This window comes from Vidua chalybeata, chromosome 1 (genome assembly GCF_026979565.1).
Source record: "Vidua chalybeata isolate OUT-0048 chromosome 1, bVidCha1 merged haplotype, whole genome shotgun sequence".
Lineage (NCBI taxonomy): Eukaryota > Metazoa > Chordata > Aves > Passeriformes > Viduidae > Vidua > Vidua chalybeata.
In genome coordinates, this window is record NC_071530.1 from 70,865,675 (window position 1) to 70,882,489 (window position 16,815).

The following is a 16,815-nucleotide window of genomic DNA, read 5'->3' on the forward strand; positions in this document are numbered from 1 at the left end:
ATCCTGAGGTACTTTGCAATTCACTTACCACTGAAATTAAAATCATAGCTTTATATTCAGTATGGGAACATTCATCTTTGTGAACACAGAAAGGCTGCTGATTCCACAGAACACATACATTAAATCATTCAGAGCACCAATCATGCTGCTGTCTGCCCATTTGTTACACTCTCAGATGAACTGCAGTGGAAAGAACTGGAAGGTCACAGATACTAAGAAAGAAGAATTAGAATTGAGCAGAGTAGAAGGAGGACAGGAACCAGACTGAATTTATGAAATCAGGGCTTCCTTTGCCTGGGGAGGCCTAACAAAAAACTTCTTCACTTGGTCACATGCAGTACTGTTCCTACCTAGAATGGCTGCCTTTGATGGGCAGCTCGCCAACTCATACTCACGAGTCAAAGGCTGAAGAACTACAGTCTGCCTCAGTAGGCAGATAAAAACACATTATGAAAATTGCATTTTGGGCTGAAAATATCCTTCTATTTACAAGAAAAACAAAGTTTCTTATGAAAGCCGGTCTGTTTCTAACACACAAAGTTAACTAATTTCTGAAGCATTATAGTCAGGCCAATGTTCCACAAGAGGAGGTAGTAATTTCTAGGAAAGTTCCTGCAGATCATGGCTCCAAGGATAGAGGAAGAGTAGTAGAACCATACTACTTTACCTTTGTAATTCACTTAGCGCTCTGCTTGTGGATGGGCTGGGGTTTAGCCTCAGGAAGTTCTGCTTTAAATTGAGATGAGTGAGGTCTTGGCTATAAAACAGGTTGGCAGGCAGGTGCTCCAGGCTGCAGCATGAAAGATCCACTGAGCTGATACGTTGTGATGCAACCTGAAAGTCAAGTACAACACCAATATATTAATACAGTAATAAAAAAAAAGAACATGTCCTTCACCCCTACCAGCCCAAGACAAACTGTTTTTTAAGCACAGCAGAAGCCAGCGTATATAGCCAGCATATATAGCTGATCTAACACCGTTTACATAATTGCTGCAAGGTATGCCATGATCTTTTTCTTCGCCTCAGTGCTTAAATCAGGTCCACAGATGACTAGCAGGAAGAAAAGAGCAAAGGTTTGTCAAATTAATATGTGAAATGAATCTATTTTCATTTGTGAAGTTATGCAATACTTTATAACCAGAAAAAAAAAAAAAGATATTTGACATGAGCTTTAGTTTAGTCCTTTGGGTAGCATTGCCTCCTCCAAGTGAGTGGAAGTGAGGGGTTAGCAGTCATCACCACTGTCTTGGTTTCATATGTCCAAAATGGGTATTAAATGACAGAAGAAGACTTATTCCATTTACACCTTACTGAAGAGAAAAAATAACCCAGCAGCACAGCACCAAGCACTCATTTCTTTTCAATGAATTAGAAGACTGTCCAAAAGTGATAAAAAATATGACAAAAACAAAACTGAGATTTAACAGGAGGCTTAACACTGTTTTCTAGAAAGAGGAAAGGCAAAACAAACACAATCTATAGAGGCTAAAAAAATCATATCACCTAGCACCACATATATCTATAGTTAGCATCATTACGTAGAGACCTATAGGCAACTTCTTCAAGTAATGGCAATACTGCCCCTTTCCGTATAGGGATACAACTCTAGGATACAACTCAGCAAACTACATCTTCCTGTTTTATTTATTTACTAGACTTTATTACAAATAAATAAAATATCACCAGCAAAATCAAAAACAAGGCTGTTTATATTTTCTGTCCTACACTACTAAAAATATTCTTTCACAAAGTAGTGTCACAGACATACTACATGGCAAAGCAGCACCACACAGTAATGCAAGGCAGTGGGGACAGTGGGCAAGGAAGAGGAGCCAAATGCTAGAAGAAAAGACAGGCATTTTTGGAGTAGGCATGGCTGAATCAAAGGAAGAGAAGGAAACAACTTCACCACCATTTTAGGTTTCTGAGACCACACTAACAGTGCTCAAATAGTTATAGTGTTCTGTCAGCTGCTCACACCAAAAGCAGCTATCATTTCACTAGCCTTTTATCCTGGGATTCTGGAGGTACAAACACCATACCTAAGGGGCAGAAAGAGGAAAAGACCCAACAACTCCTCATCAATGCCCAGTGATATAAGAGCTTCTCAATTCTGATGAAGGAAGGCCACACCACTCAACCTTCTGGGCAGAGATAGAGTCCCTGCCACAAGGTACTCTGAAACTAAAGGCATCAGGTTTGAGCAGGTAGCTTGCCACTGAAAGGAAGGCCACAGAATTATTTTTCCTCTCCAACACAGGCCTTAGGATAAGTGGTTGCTATTATAAATACACAGCCATAAGCTCCAAGGGGAACAGACACTGCAGTGTTTTTCTCCAACACAACCATTAATAATCCAGTCCTCCCACATCCATTAAAACATGTGAAGTTTTGTTACTCAATTAGTTCAGTCCTTTTGTTACTGTAGCCAGTATTTTTCTTCCCCTTGTAGTATGAGACAAGAATTATTCATAGGCTATACTGAGCAGTCATCTCTGAATGCTGGGTATTCAGTATTTATGCCTGGTATTGCACAGTTCTGATCACACTGCTGACACATGTTAAATTAAAAAGGAGGAATGTTTAATTTCAGGTGTAACACTTGTCTACACTGTTGCTCCAACCACTTGTTTGGAATGTGATATGAACATCAATAAGCAATCCAGCAGTGCTTTGCAAGGCTCATTTCTCTAAAAATATCAGGTAACTCTGAGTGGGAATCATGATAATGCAGCCAAACAAAATCAAATACACAAATTCTACTGTTGCCTCAGAAAAGGATGCAAATCCTTTCTTTAAACTGTCAAACCCTGAGAAATACATCTAGTTAAAAGTAATTTTGTTTTTACAGGTTGTATGTACTAGTTATTTTTTGTTTGACTTTTTTTAAAGGGAGCACTTTATGATACAAAGCATTTAATTAATATTTTCATGCAATGGACAAATATTGAATGGTGCTTCTACCAGAGAGATAACTGTAAAAGTTAAAACCATTATTTTAAAAGGTCTTAGTTCTGGAATCAACTGTAATTTTTATCAAAGTCTTTCTGTTACCAAACAGTACTCTAAGGATTAATCCCCAAATTTTTACAAGGAAGGCTCATATAAACACACAGTTATTCTCACAGGCAGGGATAAAACTTTTCTCTTTCCATTGCTCAATACTGTTCTATAACAAATTCCTAAAGAATAGAGCAACAAGATGAAAAACAAAGAGTAACAAAAGAGAACATCCTTTTAATACTTTCCTTTGTTGACCAGAAATTTTCACCAGTTAATTTGAAGCTGAATATCAAAATTCATGTTGTTCTGAAATCAATCTTGCAATTGTCTACAATGGGCTTGAACATAGCAAGACTGCACATGCTTGAGTTTGCTATTGTTTATTAAAAGCAAAGACTTATTTTTCTAGAAGATGATACAGTTCTTTATTAAAGCACTGAATTTCCCTGACTCACTGTGGAGAATCACTGTAGAGATCAGCTGATAAAAGGTGGGAAAATGCTGAGTAGGATATCCTTCACACTCAAGGAATAACATGCATCTGGATAAAAGGACATTATCCGCAGAAAGTCATGCTTCCACTGGAAGAAAACAAAACCAAGACATTCCACTGCAAAAAAATATCCCAACAAGTTACCTGGGCTGTGTTCAACACATCTGTGCTCCTACAAAAATCATGAAGAGAGCTGGTGTGGTAGCACTTCTAGAAGGAAAGGTTTTCTGGATACACAGGGAACCTGCATTAAGCGCCTGTTACGGTTTGTTTGGTGTTTCCTTGTGGAAAACACTTAAGTATAGCTGTTTCATACGCTATATGTACATATATAAAAATAAAACCATAAGCAGCACACTTCGAAACTCCACAGGCAGAAGCTGCCATGGCCCAAACCAATCCCTGTCAAATATCATCTCATCATATCCCAAACTGCACAGACGCCTCACATTTGTGTCATACAAAACCACTGCTGCATTTCCAGCCCCAACAACACTGAGGAAATGGCTGGGGCAATGACCTTCTCAGAAGATGGTACATCACAAGCTCTCAATGACAGACAGGAGCTACAGCAGGAGCTGTAGAGTCAATGCTTCTCTCTGCAAGACGTGCAACATTTGACACCCAAGCAGCTCAAACACAAAGCAAGATATCAAACTTCTTTGAAGTTTGTTTTTCAGTTGGGATATTTAATCATCAAAAATATAAATAAACAATACGAAATATGCTGCTTTCTCCATTCCCTGGATATGATTTTTAAATACTTTACAGTCTGTCATTGTGTTGCAATGTCCCCCACTGTAATACCAGAGGAGTAATAATGGGATAAGGCCACACTGAATTTTGCACATCAAACCACAAAGTCCAAGGGAAGATTTTTTTTCCAGTTCCTGTTGCAACCTCAGTTATTCATCCTAGACCTACACTGTTCTATCTTTTTTCAGTGTTCAGATGAATATGGCAAACTAACTGTATTTTTGAAGAAATGATACAAAACGTAGAACATGTACTACAAAAAGCCCTGCAAACACCAAAAACCTTTAATTGTGTTTTTAATTTTCCCACAGCAGCAGCAAAATGCAGATTTAGTCTACAAATACCACCACAAATAATGCTGTTGTAGAGTGCTCTCCCCGCCTTGGGCAGTATGCCTCCTGCTCCTCCCCACCTGAGAGTTGCACACATGCCAAAGAAACGGGAGTCTCCCTAATCTGTAGAAGCAAGTTTTCATATGTTTCTTGTACCACAATACCCCTACAAATAAAAACAACTATTCCAAAAAGTCAGCAGTACCTCTGATGCCTAGATTCCAGGCAACACTTCAAATGAAAGAGATGTGCTGGAATGTTTTGATTTTATTTTTTTCTTTTCTTATTATTTTTAAAAAGGAAACAGTATTCCAAGACCTGTGAAAATACAGTATGAGTTCACTGTAAATCTTTATCAGCTGGCAACAAAAATACAGAAAAACACTTGCTTCAACCCATATTATTGTTGCTTTTTGCTATACAGGGCTTAAAAACCACTTTGCTTTGTCCATCAGTATAATGACACCTCTGTCACTGAGCCATGCAACAAGACTGATTATGGTCTTTGTTTTAAAGCCTTGGCTATACTACAAAAATTATCTGTTGCTGAGAATGGATGTCAGCAATGGGCACAGCTGAACCCAGCTGTGGACAAACACAAGTCTTGTTTACACAAGGACATCTTTTGGTGTGACCTGTGGTGTGAATTTAAACCAACGTAATTATGTCTTTTTCCTGTTTACCCTCATCCCATTACCTATAGTTCTATTCAGATAAGAAATTACTGCTTAGGACTTCAACAGAAGACAAAATAGCAAAACAGCCCACACTGTAGAGGCAGCCAAATTCCCAGTCTGTTTGAACTGAGTTGACAGTGTTAAATTATACCTGCTGTAGACATGCAATACAAAGGCAGTTTAATTTTTCTCCTTTAGGATTTGTTTTTAAACAGTTTCATAATCATCACATCCCACCCAAGGCCTGCATAAGCCTTAACTAAACAGTGATACATTGTCTTGAAACACCTAAACTAACTTTGAGCAAACAGGTTCTCCTCACCTCAGAACTAACCTTGCTTCAAATCCTAATCCTCCTTTCTATTCAAACATCAAAGCCCTGCTCAGCAGAGAGGCCTCCCTCCACGGAGCTGAAGTCCAGAGCCAGGAAGCACATTGGTGCTCTCAGCCACAGCCAAGAGCTGAGGAACTCTTTGGCCTAGTAAATAATCTAATGCCAGAAAACTTAATGAAGGGAAGGGAGGAAAAAAAAAACATTTGCTTTTTCTTTAAAGCCATGTATTTTCATTTTTAAATGACAACTGTAAAAATGGGTGTAGCCCAAGGGTAAAAGGGTACTGGCTTTTCTGGCATCTCCTTTTTGTTTTCTTACAAATGTTAAATTAGATACATGCCAACTCAAGCTAAGGACCTCGCACAGAAAATATAAAATCCAGCAAAGGGTTTTTTTGGAAGCCTGTCACTCAGATCCACAAACCCAAGAGGCACTGCCACAGGTCAGAGTAGTAATTCCCTATTAAGAACAGGGCAGTGTGGCAGCACTCACAGGGCGCTCTTGCCCCATCTCTCCTCTGCAGCTGAAGCAGCCAAAAGCCTCTGGTACAAATACCTCATGCCAGCAAGACTCGGGGGAACAAAAATAATTTAAACTTGTCACTTCTCTGCTCTCCTTATCTCTGTACAAAGTTTTATAAACAAACAGGTCACTTCTACTTTTGGCCCTTGTGCAAACCTCTAACAACTGAAAACAGCATTAGCAAATGTGTGTGAGGAGGGGGAAATGTGAAGAGGATTAACCAGAAGTTGAGCTCCCTTACTTTTCATGATAGGAGACCAGAGGAAAAAAAAATCACAGATGTGAAAGCCAGTGTCCCAAGTTTAGCATAAAGATCTTGAGAGCAAAAATTTGACAAAAAAAGGTGACATTCATCATCTGTCATTTGGAAATGCTGGGTAGTAGTATCTGAAGTCATTACCAGAATATGAGTACTTCCGTTCCTCCTGGAGGAAAAGTAGTCTTCTTTTAGAGATAATGTACTGGTATCGATATTACCCGGGGAATGATATCAACTCTGTACCTTGGTGGTAGTCACACTGGGATGCTTACACTAGCATCCCTGCAAGGACAAGGCTTAAGATGTAACTTAGAGTTAAGTGACAGTAATTAGCTCTTGCAGTAAGCTACTTATAATTCAGACATGTGAATCTGCATTTGGTGGAGCAAGGAATATCAACATCCTTAGAACAGCTTGACTGAAAATAATTCATTTGTAAATACTGCCAAAGAGGTGACAGTCTAATAAAAATTAAGAAAAACCCTTTTTCTTCTTTCTATTCCTGTTAGATTTATTTTTTTACAAAGACAAGTTGCTGTACGGCCAAGCACGCAGACTTTGCAACGAGCAGCCCTCCAGCAAGGACTTTCTTTCAGTATTTTTCCATTTCAGCATGGGAAAATCATGCAGCAGATCCTCAAGGAAGCAATACTAAAGCACATACAAAACATGAAGTGTAAATCACGCCTGGTGGCCTTTTTATGACAGAGTGGCTGCAGCAGTCAGCACAGGAAGAACAGCCGGTGTCATCCACCTAGACTTCTCTAAGGCCTTCAACACAGTCCCACACAACACCCTTATCTCCAAACCATGAAGACATGGATTTGAAGGGTAGAGACCATTTAGCAGATAAGGAATTGCTGGATGGATGCAGCCAAAGTTGTGGTTAATGGCTCTCTGTCAGGTGGAGGGTAGTGGCCCTCAGGATCACAGGTCTTGCAACTGGTGCTCTTCAATGTCTTTATCAATGACATAGTGAGATCAAGTGCACCCTCAGCAAGCTTACAGACAACACAACAGAAGGAAGAGAAGCCATCCAGAGGGACCTGGACAAACTTGAAAAGTGTGCCTGCAAGAGCTCATGAAGTTTAGGAAGTCCAGGTCCCAGGAGCTGCACCAAGGCCAGGAGGCAACCCCAGATATAAGTACAGACTGGTAGAAGTCATCACTGGGAGCAACTTGGGGGTCTGCTTGATGAAAAACCAGACATGACCAACAATGTGCACTCACAGCCAGGAAGGCAAACTACAGGCTGGGCTGCATAAAAAGGGATGTGGCCAGGAGGGCAAGGGAGATGATTCTTCCCTTCTACTCAGCCCTTGTGAGAACCCACGTGGAGTGCTGCATCCAGGTCTAAGGTCCCAAACACAATAAAGGCATGAACTTTTTAAAGCATGTCCAGAGGAAGTCCACAAAGATAATCCAAGGTTGCTCAGAGATGCTGCAGATGGCTGGTCCCTGGAAGTGTTCAAAGTCAGATTGTCTGGGGCTTTGAGCAATCTGGTCTACTGGAAGGTGTCCCTGCCTATGGTGGGAATTTTAGAACTAGATAATCTTGAAGGTCTCTGCCAACTCAAACCATTCTATGATATACTATAGATTTCAGACTCCAGCCAGTAAGACTTACACTGTAAGTTTGCTTGCCTGAGTCTCCCCAGTCCCACATGGAGAGAGGGTGGTAGGGTTTTTCCGTTTGTGTTAAGCAAGAGATTATGCTAGGTCCTCAACTGCTGATCTAGATTCTTTGACACAGCTGTATCATATGGATTAATTCCACAATGGGATGAACTCTTTTCATGCCATTATTCCACTGTAACTCAGAAAGGCCTTCTTGACCCAAGTGTTTTGTAATACAAATAATCATGGATATAGCTCTACTGGCATGTGGCCAAAAACTGGTCTCCAGCACTCATTCCCTCTTCTCCTTCGAGACTTTAATCCTTCTCCACTGACTACAGAAGAGGCCTAAGGAGAGTAAATGTCCCTAAAGTTAGGTTTTGCAAATAATTCCTCTCCTTTCTTCCTTGCTGCTAGACTTTGCTTGGAAAGGCTTTCAGTGTTACAGCTATTCAGTTTCAAGACCAACTCCATTATCACACCTTACACACACCAAAATACTGCGCAATATGTCAGTCCCTACAATCCCCTCCTGTCTTGCGGGATGTGCTCACTGCAGACACTTGGTTCCCCTGAGCTTCATTAAGAGCAACATTACAATTCATTCTCCCACTTGTTTCTACTCTTCCACTTCCAGAGATTACTGAAAACACTTTGGGATCCTTCTGCATTAAACACACCTTAAAAGATAACATACACAATACCTCACTGAGCTTCCAGGTGGTGCTTCCCCGTATTTATGTAAGAGCTGCACAAATTCAGCTTCAATAATACCAGAACCTGGTATTATAGAGGCTTCAAAAGACAGTAATTGAATGCTATTCCAGATGTGCGGGTGATACCTCGTTTTCTGTTCTCACTCTTGGCTGCAATACTTCAATAATCATTATTAACTGAAGGCAGCAAACTCAAAACAAGAACCACAGACTCTGTAAATTCCAGCAAAAGAAAAAAAAAAGTGAAACTGTAATTTCTCTAAAACACAAATTAAGAGCTTGAAGTCACCATTACACTTTAAAATCAGCTAAACTGTTTAGACATGCAAAATTAATCAGCTGAGACAAAATATCAGGCTTCCCTTCTGAACCATCAAGAGAGGCTGACTACACTGAAACACACCCAGAAGTTAATTTCCAAAATGTCAATTAACCTCTAATAACAAAAGGCAGAAAAGAATAGGCTTTGCAGGGAAAGAGGAGGAGGAAAACTTTCAAGTGTTATCATCAAAAGAGCAAGAAAACTGGCTTCAAGTTTGCTTTGCCCAATCTTCTGCTTTCACACTTGAGATGATAAGAAGCCAACAACAGCAAGAATGACCAGATATGACTTCAGAGCAAAGGTCCCAAACACTGAAGATTTTATGCACACAGAGAAAAGGAAGTCAAGTTCCACACGGAAACCAGAGGTTTGTTTATGTTTGAGTACTTGTAATCACCACCAAAAGGAAGCTGTTTATTTTTAGGGTTTATTTTTAGGGATCTATTTTTAGCAAAAGCATTGTCATTTTATGGTATTAGGGGAAAAATTGTTTCCTTGTACTAAATTTAGAATCATCATATTTCCTGTAAGTAAGGATCAGCTCAAAAAAATACCCACTGAAAAACAAGAAAATCTTTCTGGGCTCTCTTTCCTTGACTAGATGTTGAATCAACTTTTCCAACAGGCTAATGGTGTTACTTAGTCTCAAGTGTGAAGAAATACAAATTGTTATTCACAAAGAAAACAAGCTTTGTTTAAAGGCTATTCTCAAAAGATCCCCACTGGAGCTGGCAGTACACAAAACTAATGTTTAGGTCATATTAGAATAAAGACTCATTTTTCAGCCTCCAAGCTCAACTGGCATAAGAAACAAACCAACTACTTCGTGGTCACCCTCACAGTGACAAACCAGCAGATTCCTGACCTCCATCCTGTTCCCAACACACACAAAACCAGGTAGCCCCAAATCGCAATGGTACACTCAAACACAGACTAAGACTATAAAGCTAAAAGGACATGTCAAAAGCTCCTAACTGCAACACAGATAGTCTGTTTCTTGTACACAATTCCCTGTAGAATAACCACAGGTCATTCTAACCAAGATAGGTCATCCTAACCAAGACCAAAAGGTAGAAGCAAAAATGCTAATCTAGAAATTCAAATTGCATGGAAAGTAAAATTCTCTACAGTATTCCTCCAGAAGAAGGTTATCCATTGCTTAGGGGGCTTAACAGACACTTGGAGAGGAGACAGTGCATCCAGTGACATAAAAGTTGTCAGCACTGTAACTAGAAACATCCCAAATAACTTAAAATAAACTACTTTATCCTTGCATATGATTTTTCCCTACACTCACCATTGGTGCTGCTCTGTGACCAAAGCTCTGCAAAAAGGTATTCTGAGCCCATTTTGACCAGTAAGCATTAGAAAAGCCTGTCCCTAATGCCTCCAGAAACAATTGAAGTTTGGTAATAAAAATCACTGCAATGATGAACTCTGTGAAGACAGCTCATTATAGTATCCAGAAATACATATGAAATAGGTCAATCACCTAGAGGGCAAGCCAAGGCAAATACAATGTAGGGCTAACTTAACAATGAGACTAGTGGCTTCAAGCCTTCTTTACAGACTGGAAGCTGTATTTTGTATTAAAAAGCTCTGCAAAGTCTGTGTTCCACAATGAAGCTGGTGTGGAAGTTTCGCACACAACTTTTCCTGGTTGACCATGGCTGACAGGAGAAAGACAAACGCTAACATCTGAAATAAAGATGAAGCTATATGCAGAAGTGGATATACCTTATTCCCCATCACTTTAATTAATGAGCAGAATCTTATGTGCTGAAGGAAAAAGCAGTCCCACAGCTGATGATCTACTCCTGTCTCAAAGGTGGATGAAGCACAGCTGAAAAGCAGGTACATCTTTAGCAGTAATGCTCAATTTTTGCTTACTGCATTTCCTCAGCAAAGTTTCTGTAAAACACACCCAAAAGCTTATCATCTTGGTCTCCTATTTTGGAAATATTTTTTGTGGAATTGCAGTCAAGGTCAGGAATTATTTTCTGAATTCTGTAGAATTTATATATATAAATGTGGTCTGTAGCATCAAGTATGTGGTCAGAACTCAAACCTTTTCTCCTCATCAGAAATAAATATCATATCACTAGAGTTTTAGATCAGCTTTGTCCTCTTAACAGGGCTCATACTGCCCTTTTACAACAGTCTCTGTCAAATTTGTACTGAAAAAACAATCAGAAGACTGAGGCAGATGATCAGAACTAGATAACTTTAGAGAAAAAAAAGCAAAAAAGCAAAACCATTAATTTTGTACTGCTGCTTCAGGTAGATCTCTACACAAGTTGAGGGAAGATGGAGACTACAGCTGTAGAGGCTCCTGCATTAGTTACTTGTATAGTATAAGCTAAGTTCTAATCTCTTCTTATTTTCTGCTAGCTTCACAGTGCAAATAAACATATGAAGAGAGCATTCTGCACTGACATGAAAGGAATAAGGCCAACACGGCAGCACATCCTTCTCAGTTAATTTGCTATTCTTACTATTTTTACCATGTTTTAAACGTAATGTACACTGACATCATCTCTACTTTTTCACAGGCTCAGTTATTTGGAACACCACACACTTCCACTAGAGACATTAACACAGAGGTGACTGAAATATGGAAAGGAAAATATAAAAGCACACAAGAGAAAACTCTTAAATTTCATAGGTTTTAAATCTTATTCTTGGACATTCCTTGTATTTTCAACAGCAGGCCTCTTTTGTGTGAAGGCATCAAAGCCCCAACATGAAAACTTATTCCCAGCCACAGCTGAGTAGCTCTGGTCGATGGTGTGCAGACACACAAGGCTCTGTGCCTGTACATCTCTCCCTACCTACACAGACATGCACTGTTCACAGCCCTTGTCCCTCATCGCCTCTCTTCCTCTACCTGTCCCACTGAACCAAGCACTAAAGCAAGAAATAATTGTCACATGAAGCTGTTGACACACTTCCTGCTCTCCTGCAGCCAGGAGGGGAGAGAGAAGTTCTGTGGGGTCACATAACTCATCCTGGCATGCCCAGTAGGGCACACTACTTCCAAGAAGATAAAATTCTGTAATGTATCTGCAATACTGAATTTCCAAGGCAGACCCTGACATCCCATTTTAACTGCATGCCTTGGAACATAGAGGACTGCTAATCCTTTTATACTCCACCCAAACCATCCATGTCATGAACTGTGTCATAGGCAATGCTCACAACAGAAATTTCATATGTTGAAAAATTGTTAGGTTTAGCTGTTAGAAGCATCCAACAGGAGACCACATCCCCAAAAAAATCTTCACAACAGCAAGTCCCACCACTCCCTAACACAGTATGCATAACAGCTCTCTCTCTTCTACATTAAGGGTGTAGCTTTTCAGCTTTTGGAAGTGGCAAATGAGGAACACCCTCATCACGTCCTCCTCACTGTTAAACACAAGCTCTTTGCCCTGTCCTTCTGCATTTGACATTCAAGTACAAACAGTGGCAGATTTGCTGTGCAAGTAATTGTGCCAGTTCCAGAACCATCATGACAACTTTATGCAGAGAAAATTCTTTAAAGCTGTGAAGATGTTCCTTTCTTTCCCCTCTGCTCCCCCTTCCCAGTTGCATAAGCTTATTTTTCAACATTTGGCAAGAGAATGAATGCATTAGATCACAAAGGACCAAATCTGTTGCTGTTGTTTTCCTTTTAAGCTTCCTTAATTAGCCCTCCAGTTTTTGGAAAGTAAAAGGAAAGAAATGCACTGTGGTATACAACTATCAATATTAACAAACAAGACACATCTCCAGCTTTTAAAAATATTCTGTTTGAGGCTAAATCAGCGTATCCAGAAGTGGCCTATTTGGAATAAGTATGTCACCAAGTTCGATATTTAGGTCAGTATTTGTGCAATAATTCTAGTCTGTCCTGAAAACATTAGTTCTGTTCACCTCAGGACACATCCATATAGGAAAACCAATCCTAACACCTATTCACCTACCAAAACTTTACAGAGGCAGAGCAAGAGAGCAGTCTTGGCTATGCTAGATTCCACTGTTAGAATGAATCTGATTATACAGGAGAAATGCTTATTTTTAATTAAATTAAACCCCAGTCTCCACAAACACGAATTCAAATCTTTTCTAGCATACACATATTTATTGTAGGAGTGATGCATTGGGATTTGTCTCATTCTGAAACACCACTAAAAAGTCAACATTGCCAATATTCTGTGGGGAGAAAGACTGCAGAGCAAGCATTCTTTGCAAGTCTCCTTTCAAGACTGAGCTTGTTATTTAGAAGTTAAAATAACATCATCTTCTAGCTCTTCTGAAGTATACAGAAGACAGACATGAAATTTTTTTTCATTGTTAAAAACTGAATTGAGGCATTTTAATGAAATATTTTACCAGGGATTTCCTTATGCATTAAAATTTATAATTAAAGCTTTCATTACACTAAGTAAGAATCAGAAGCCTCAGTTTTCAGCAGCACATATCAGGAACATAAAGGAGAAGAACTACTCTGAAGAACTACCACTGAATATAAGTTAACACAAATGTCACTTTCAAAACAGATGTCATTAAACAACATCTATATTTAAAATACAGTCAAATATTATTCATAACAACTCACAAAAGTGCAAGTACTATATACAACACCAGTATTAGGGAAAAATCTGTGGGCACCGTGTGACCTAGCCCATAGTGAGCAACTAGAAGCTAAGTTTCAGAGCCTTTATATCTCTCTTCCTAAATTTGCTTGCTTCTAGAAATACAGTGCTTTACACAGTATTTTCTTGGTTAGCATGATTATTTCAGCAGCTTTGAACTTGATTAGTTTCCAAACACCTGGGGCTGAATACCTCACATAAATGTTGGGGGTTTTTCCCAGCGTAAGAATGTTAGTTTGCCTGAACTACAGAGCTGAAGATTCAACTTTTGTCATTTCTTTATACATGTTAATCAGGTGTGGTGCACCTCACAATTAAGCACTTTGACACAAACAGCACCAGCTGGAGGAAATCTAGTTACCTTAGCAGCATTACTAGTTTCCCTGTTTCTGTTCTTCAGAAACTGTGTTACTGTGCAGCACTTCCCACACAACTGCCTTGCATACAATCATGCTTGTTTCTGTTTTTCAGTCTCAGGACAGGAACCCCAAACATCAAAAAAAAACCAAAAAAAAAAAAAAAAAAAAAAAACCACAAAAAAAACCCACAAACCCTGAAGTGGCAAAGTACTGTTTGAAAATCCATGAATGCAGAATGCCAAATTTCAGGTTTTGGGGGCTGAGGAGTTCGGGTTTAAAATGCCTTTATTTTTCCTCAAAGCATGTTTTACCAACCAGAAGAATAGCATAGAAAGTTTCTTCACTTCTGACACTTGAAACTATGTATTTTCTTTCTACACTTACATAAGAATGGGAGGTTATCGTGAGTGCATGGGGATATGTTCTCATGCTGGCTATCATCCCGATGCTGTTAGTCATTTGGGTGAACCCGAGAGAAAGAGAGAAGCACAGCATGGCACAGAACAAGCTTATGCTGCCAGTAATTCACAGGGGCTTTCTGGCCATTTATCTCTAGCTCTGAAGTTCATTGTTTTCCACTGTTTTCCTCACTCATTAGATTTGCCTTTTATTTATCTGATGTCAAACCCTCTGGAGATGAAAGGACACTACTGTCCTAGAGACAGCCTCAAAGCAGCAAGGACTCAAAAACCTGACAGACTGTGTCTCGCCATCTCATAAAACATGCCTTGGCGATTTTTACCTTGAGGCTTAACAGACCTAAGCAGATATGCCAGAACAGCTTCTTTAAAAAGAATTTTAAAACTTACTAGGAAAAAAAAAAAAACAAAAAAAAAAAACAAAAAAAAAAAACTAAAATACATTTTAAATTATGCATATGCTAGAAGGTGTATTAGTTACTCTTCGAAGAAAGTTTGACATCCAATCAAACCTCTTTAAAAAGCCCACAACCTAGGCTGTATCCTTGGCAATTGGCTGGATAATACATTATTGCAATCTAAAGACAAAACAGATCTAGTGCTACATGAGTGTCTCTATGTACTGCTACATGAAACTAAGTTGCTTTTACATGGTAAAAGAGCATGCAGAGTCCTATCAAGTACAAAAGTAATGAACAGTTTAGGGCAAGCTACAAAACCAAATAGAGCATGCTGAGAGCACAGTAAAAAAACTTCAGTTGTAATAAGTATGAAAAATATAATGGTTCAAGATATATAAAGCTTTAGCAAAAAAGTGGCAGGGATTAAGAGATAAAACAGACAAACTGCAAAAATACCTTTCAACAAGAGAAAGTGGAACTGAAGAGTTAAACAAAATAATGAAGGCCCTAAATTCCTATAATTAATTGTGTTCTACGCCTAGTACAAAATTAACTTTACAAAGGTTTTAGTTAGTAACCTTTTTTCACTGACAAAAAATTATTTGCGTATTACAAATAACCCAAAAAATCAAATAGTTATTAAACTAGAGAGAGGTTCAGCAATACTTCAAAGCAGGAAAAAAAGGCCTTTATTCTAGCAATTTAATATTTAGATTCTATGTAAGGAATGAATTTAAAAAACCCTGACATTACTTTAGGCTTTAATAACACTGAAAAAAAGCTTTTTAACTGAAATGTTGACAGTTATATTTGTCATCCTTGTTGTTACAATGATCTCAGAAGATCCATCCAGCTGATAAGAAAAGGGAAGAAGTTTAGTACAGCACTTTGTTTACACAACCTCAGTAGAAAGAAGTGTTGGTGTAAATGCAGAAGAATTCACCTCCCTATTGCCTGTTACCAAGAGCTCTCAAACTGAGTATTTCCACACAACACGAACAGCAGCAACAGCAGTTCTTGACAATCAATCCAGAAGAGGAACAGTATTGCTGCAGGGAGAAGACTGAACTGGGGGAAACTCTCCAAACATCCCATTCACACCAGAGTTAGCAGCATTCTCACCTTTGATGCTTGTCGCAGCCATCGCAGATATTCAGTGAAGTTATCAAAACAAATGTAGTAGGTCTGGCTTTGAGGTCCAGAGGAGCTAAATGCTAAACAGTGCTGGTGCTTTTTCACTTCTTCCACCTACGGCAGAGACACAAAAACTATGAGTCAACAAGAATCAAAACTCTTTGCAGAACTCCCCAAGGCAAAGTTAAAGTGTGCCCAAGAGCAGATCATCAAGTAGAGCCGGACTAACCATCTCAAACACCCAAGCTGGATCTCGGGTGTCAAATATTCATGAAATCCATACAAGCAGGAATGAGAACAGAAGGAGGACAGAACTAACGGAGAAAACCACCAAGAACATAAACATTTTAATAGAAACTGAACACCATAAAAGGTTTGCCAGTGAAACGCATTTAAGGCTGTTTTTATGCAGCCTAAAAAAATACAATTTATACTCCCTGGTTATTAAAAACACACTTAACAAAATGCTTCTCTTACAGCCCAATTAAATTCTTTGGCATTTCTCAACTTGTTAAAAAACACCCAGAGTACATCATTCTGCTACCATACACGAGAAGTCCCACACAACTTATGGTCTCAATGTCTCAGTACAGCATTTTGGAAAGCCTTTGCAAACCAGGAAGTGCAGAGTATTTATGGGGATGAGGAAGAATATTTTTTGAGCAATAATTTAAAAAACACTTCGTTCTGTGCCAAGCACCCTCCTCCCAAGCTTTGTCAGCAGAAGCCCTCAGTACATTTTTCTGAGCTTAGTTATCCTTTTCTTTTAAAATTTGTTGTCAACTTTCTGCTTAACACAGTCTGCATGTTTTATATCACATAAGGCATTTC

At 39.1% G+C, this 16,815-nt stretch overlaps 1 protein-coding gene across 1 annotated transcript in view; it reads right to left on the minus strand.

Annotated features, from left to right (window-relative positions):
• Window positions 1–16,815, minus strand: part of PHLPP1 (PH domain and leucine rich repeat protein phosphatase 1) — a 135,170-nt gene that overhangs the window by 43,669 nt on the left and 74,686 nt on the right. The window contains exons 3-4 of the mRNA XM_053956738.1: window positions 15,973–16,098; window positions 668–834 (exon numbers count right to left, since the gene is read on the minus strand). Coding sequence (XP_053812713.1) covers window positions 668–834; window positions 15,973–16,098 — 293 coding nt within the window. The remainder of the gene's footprint in view (window positions 1–667; window positions 835–15,972; window positions 16,099–16,815) is intronic.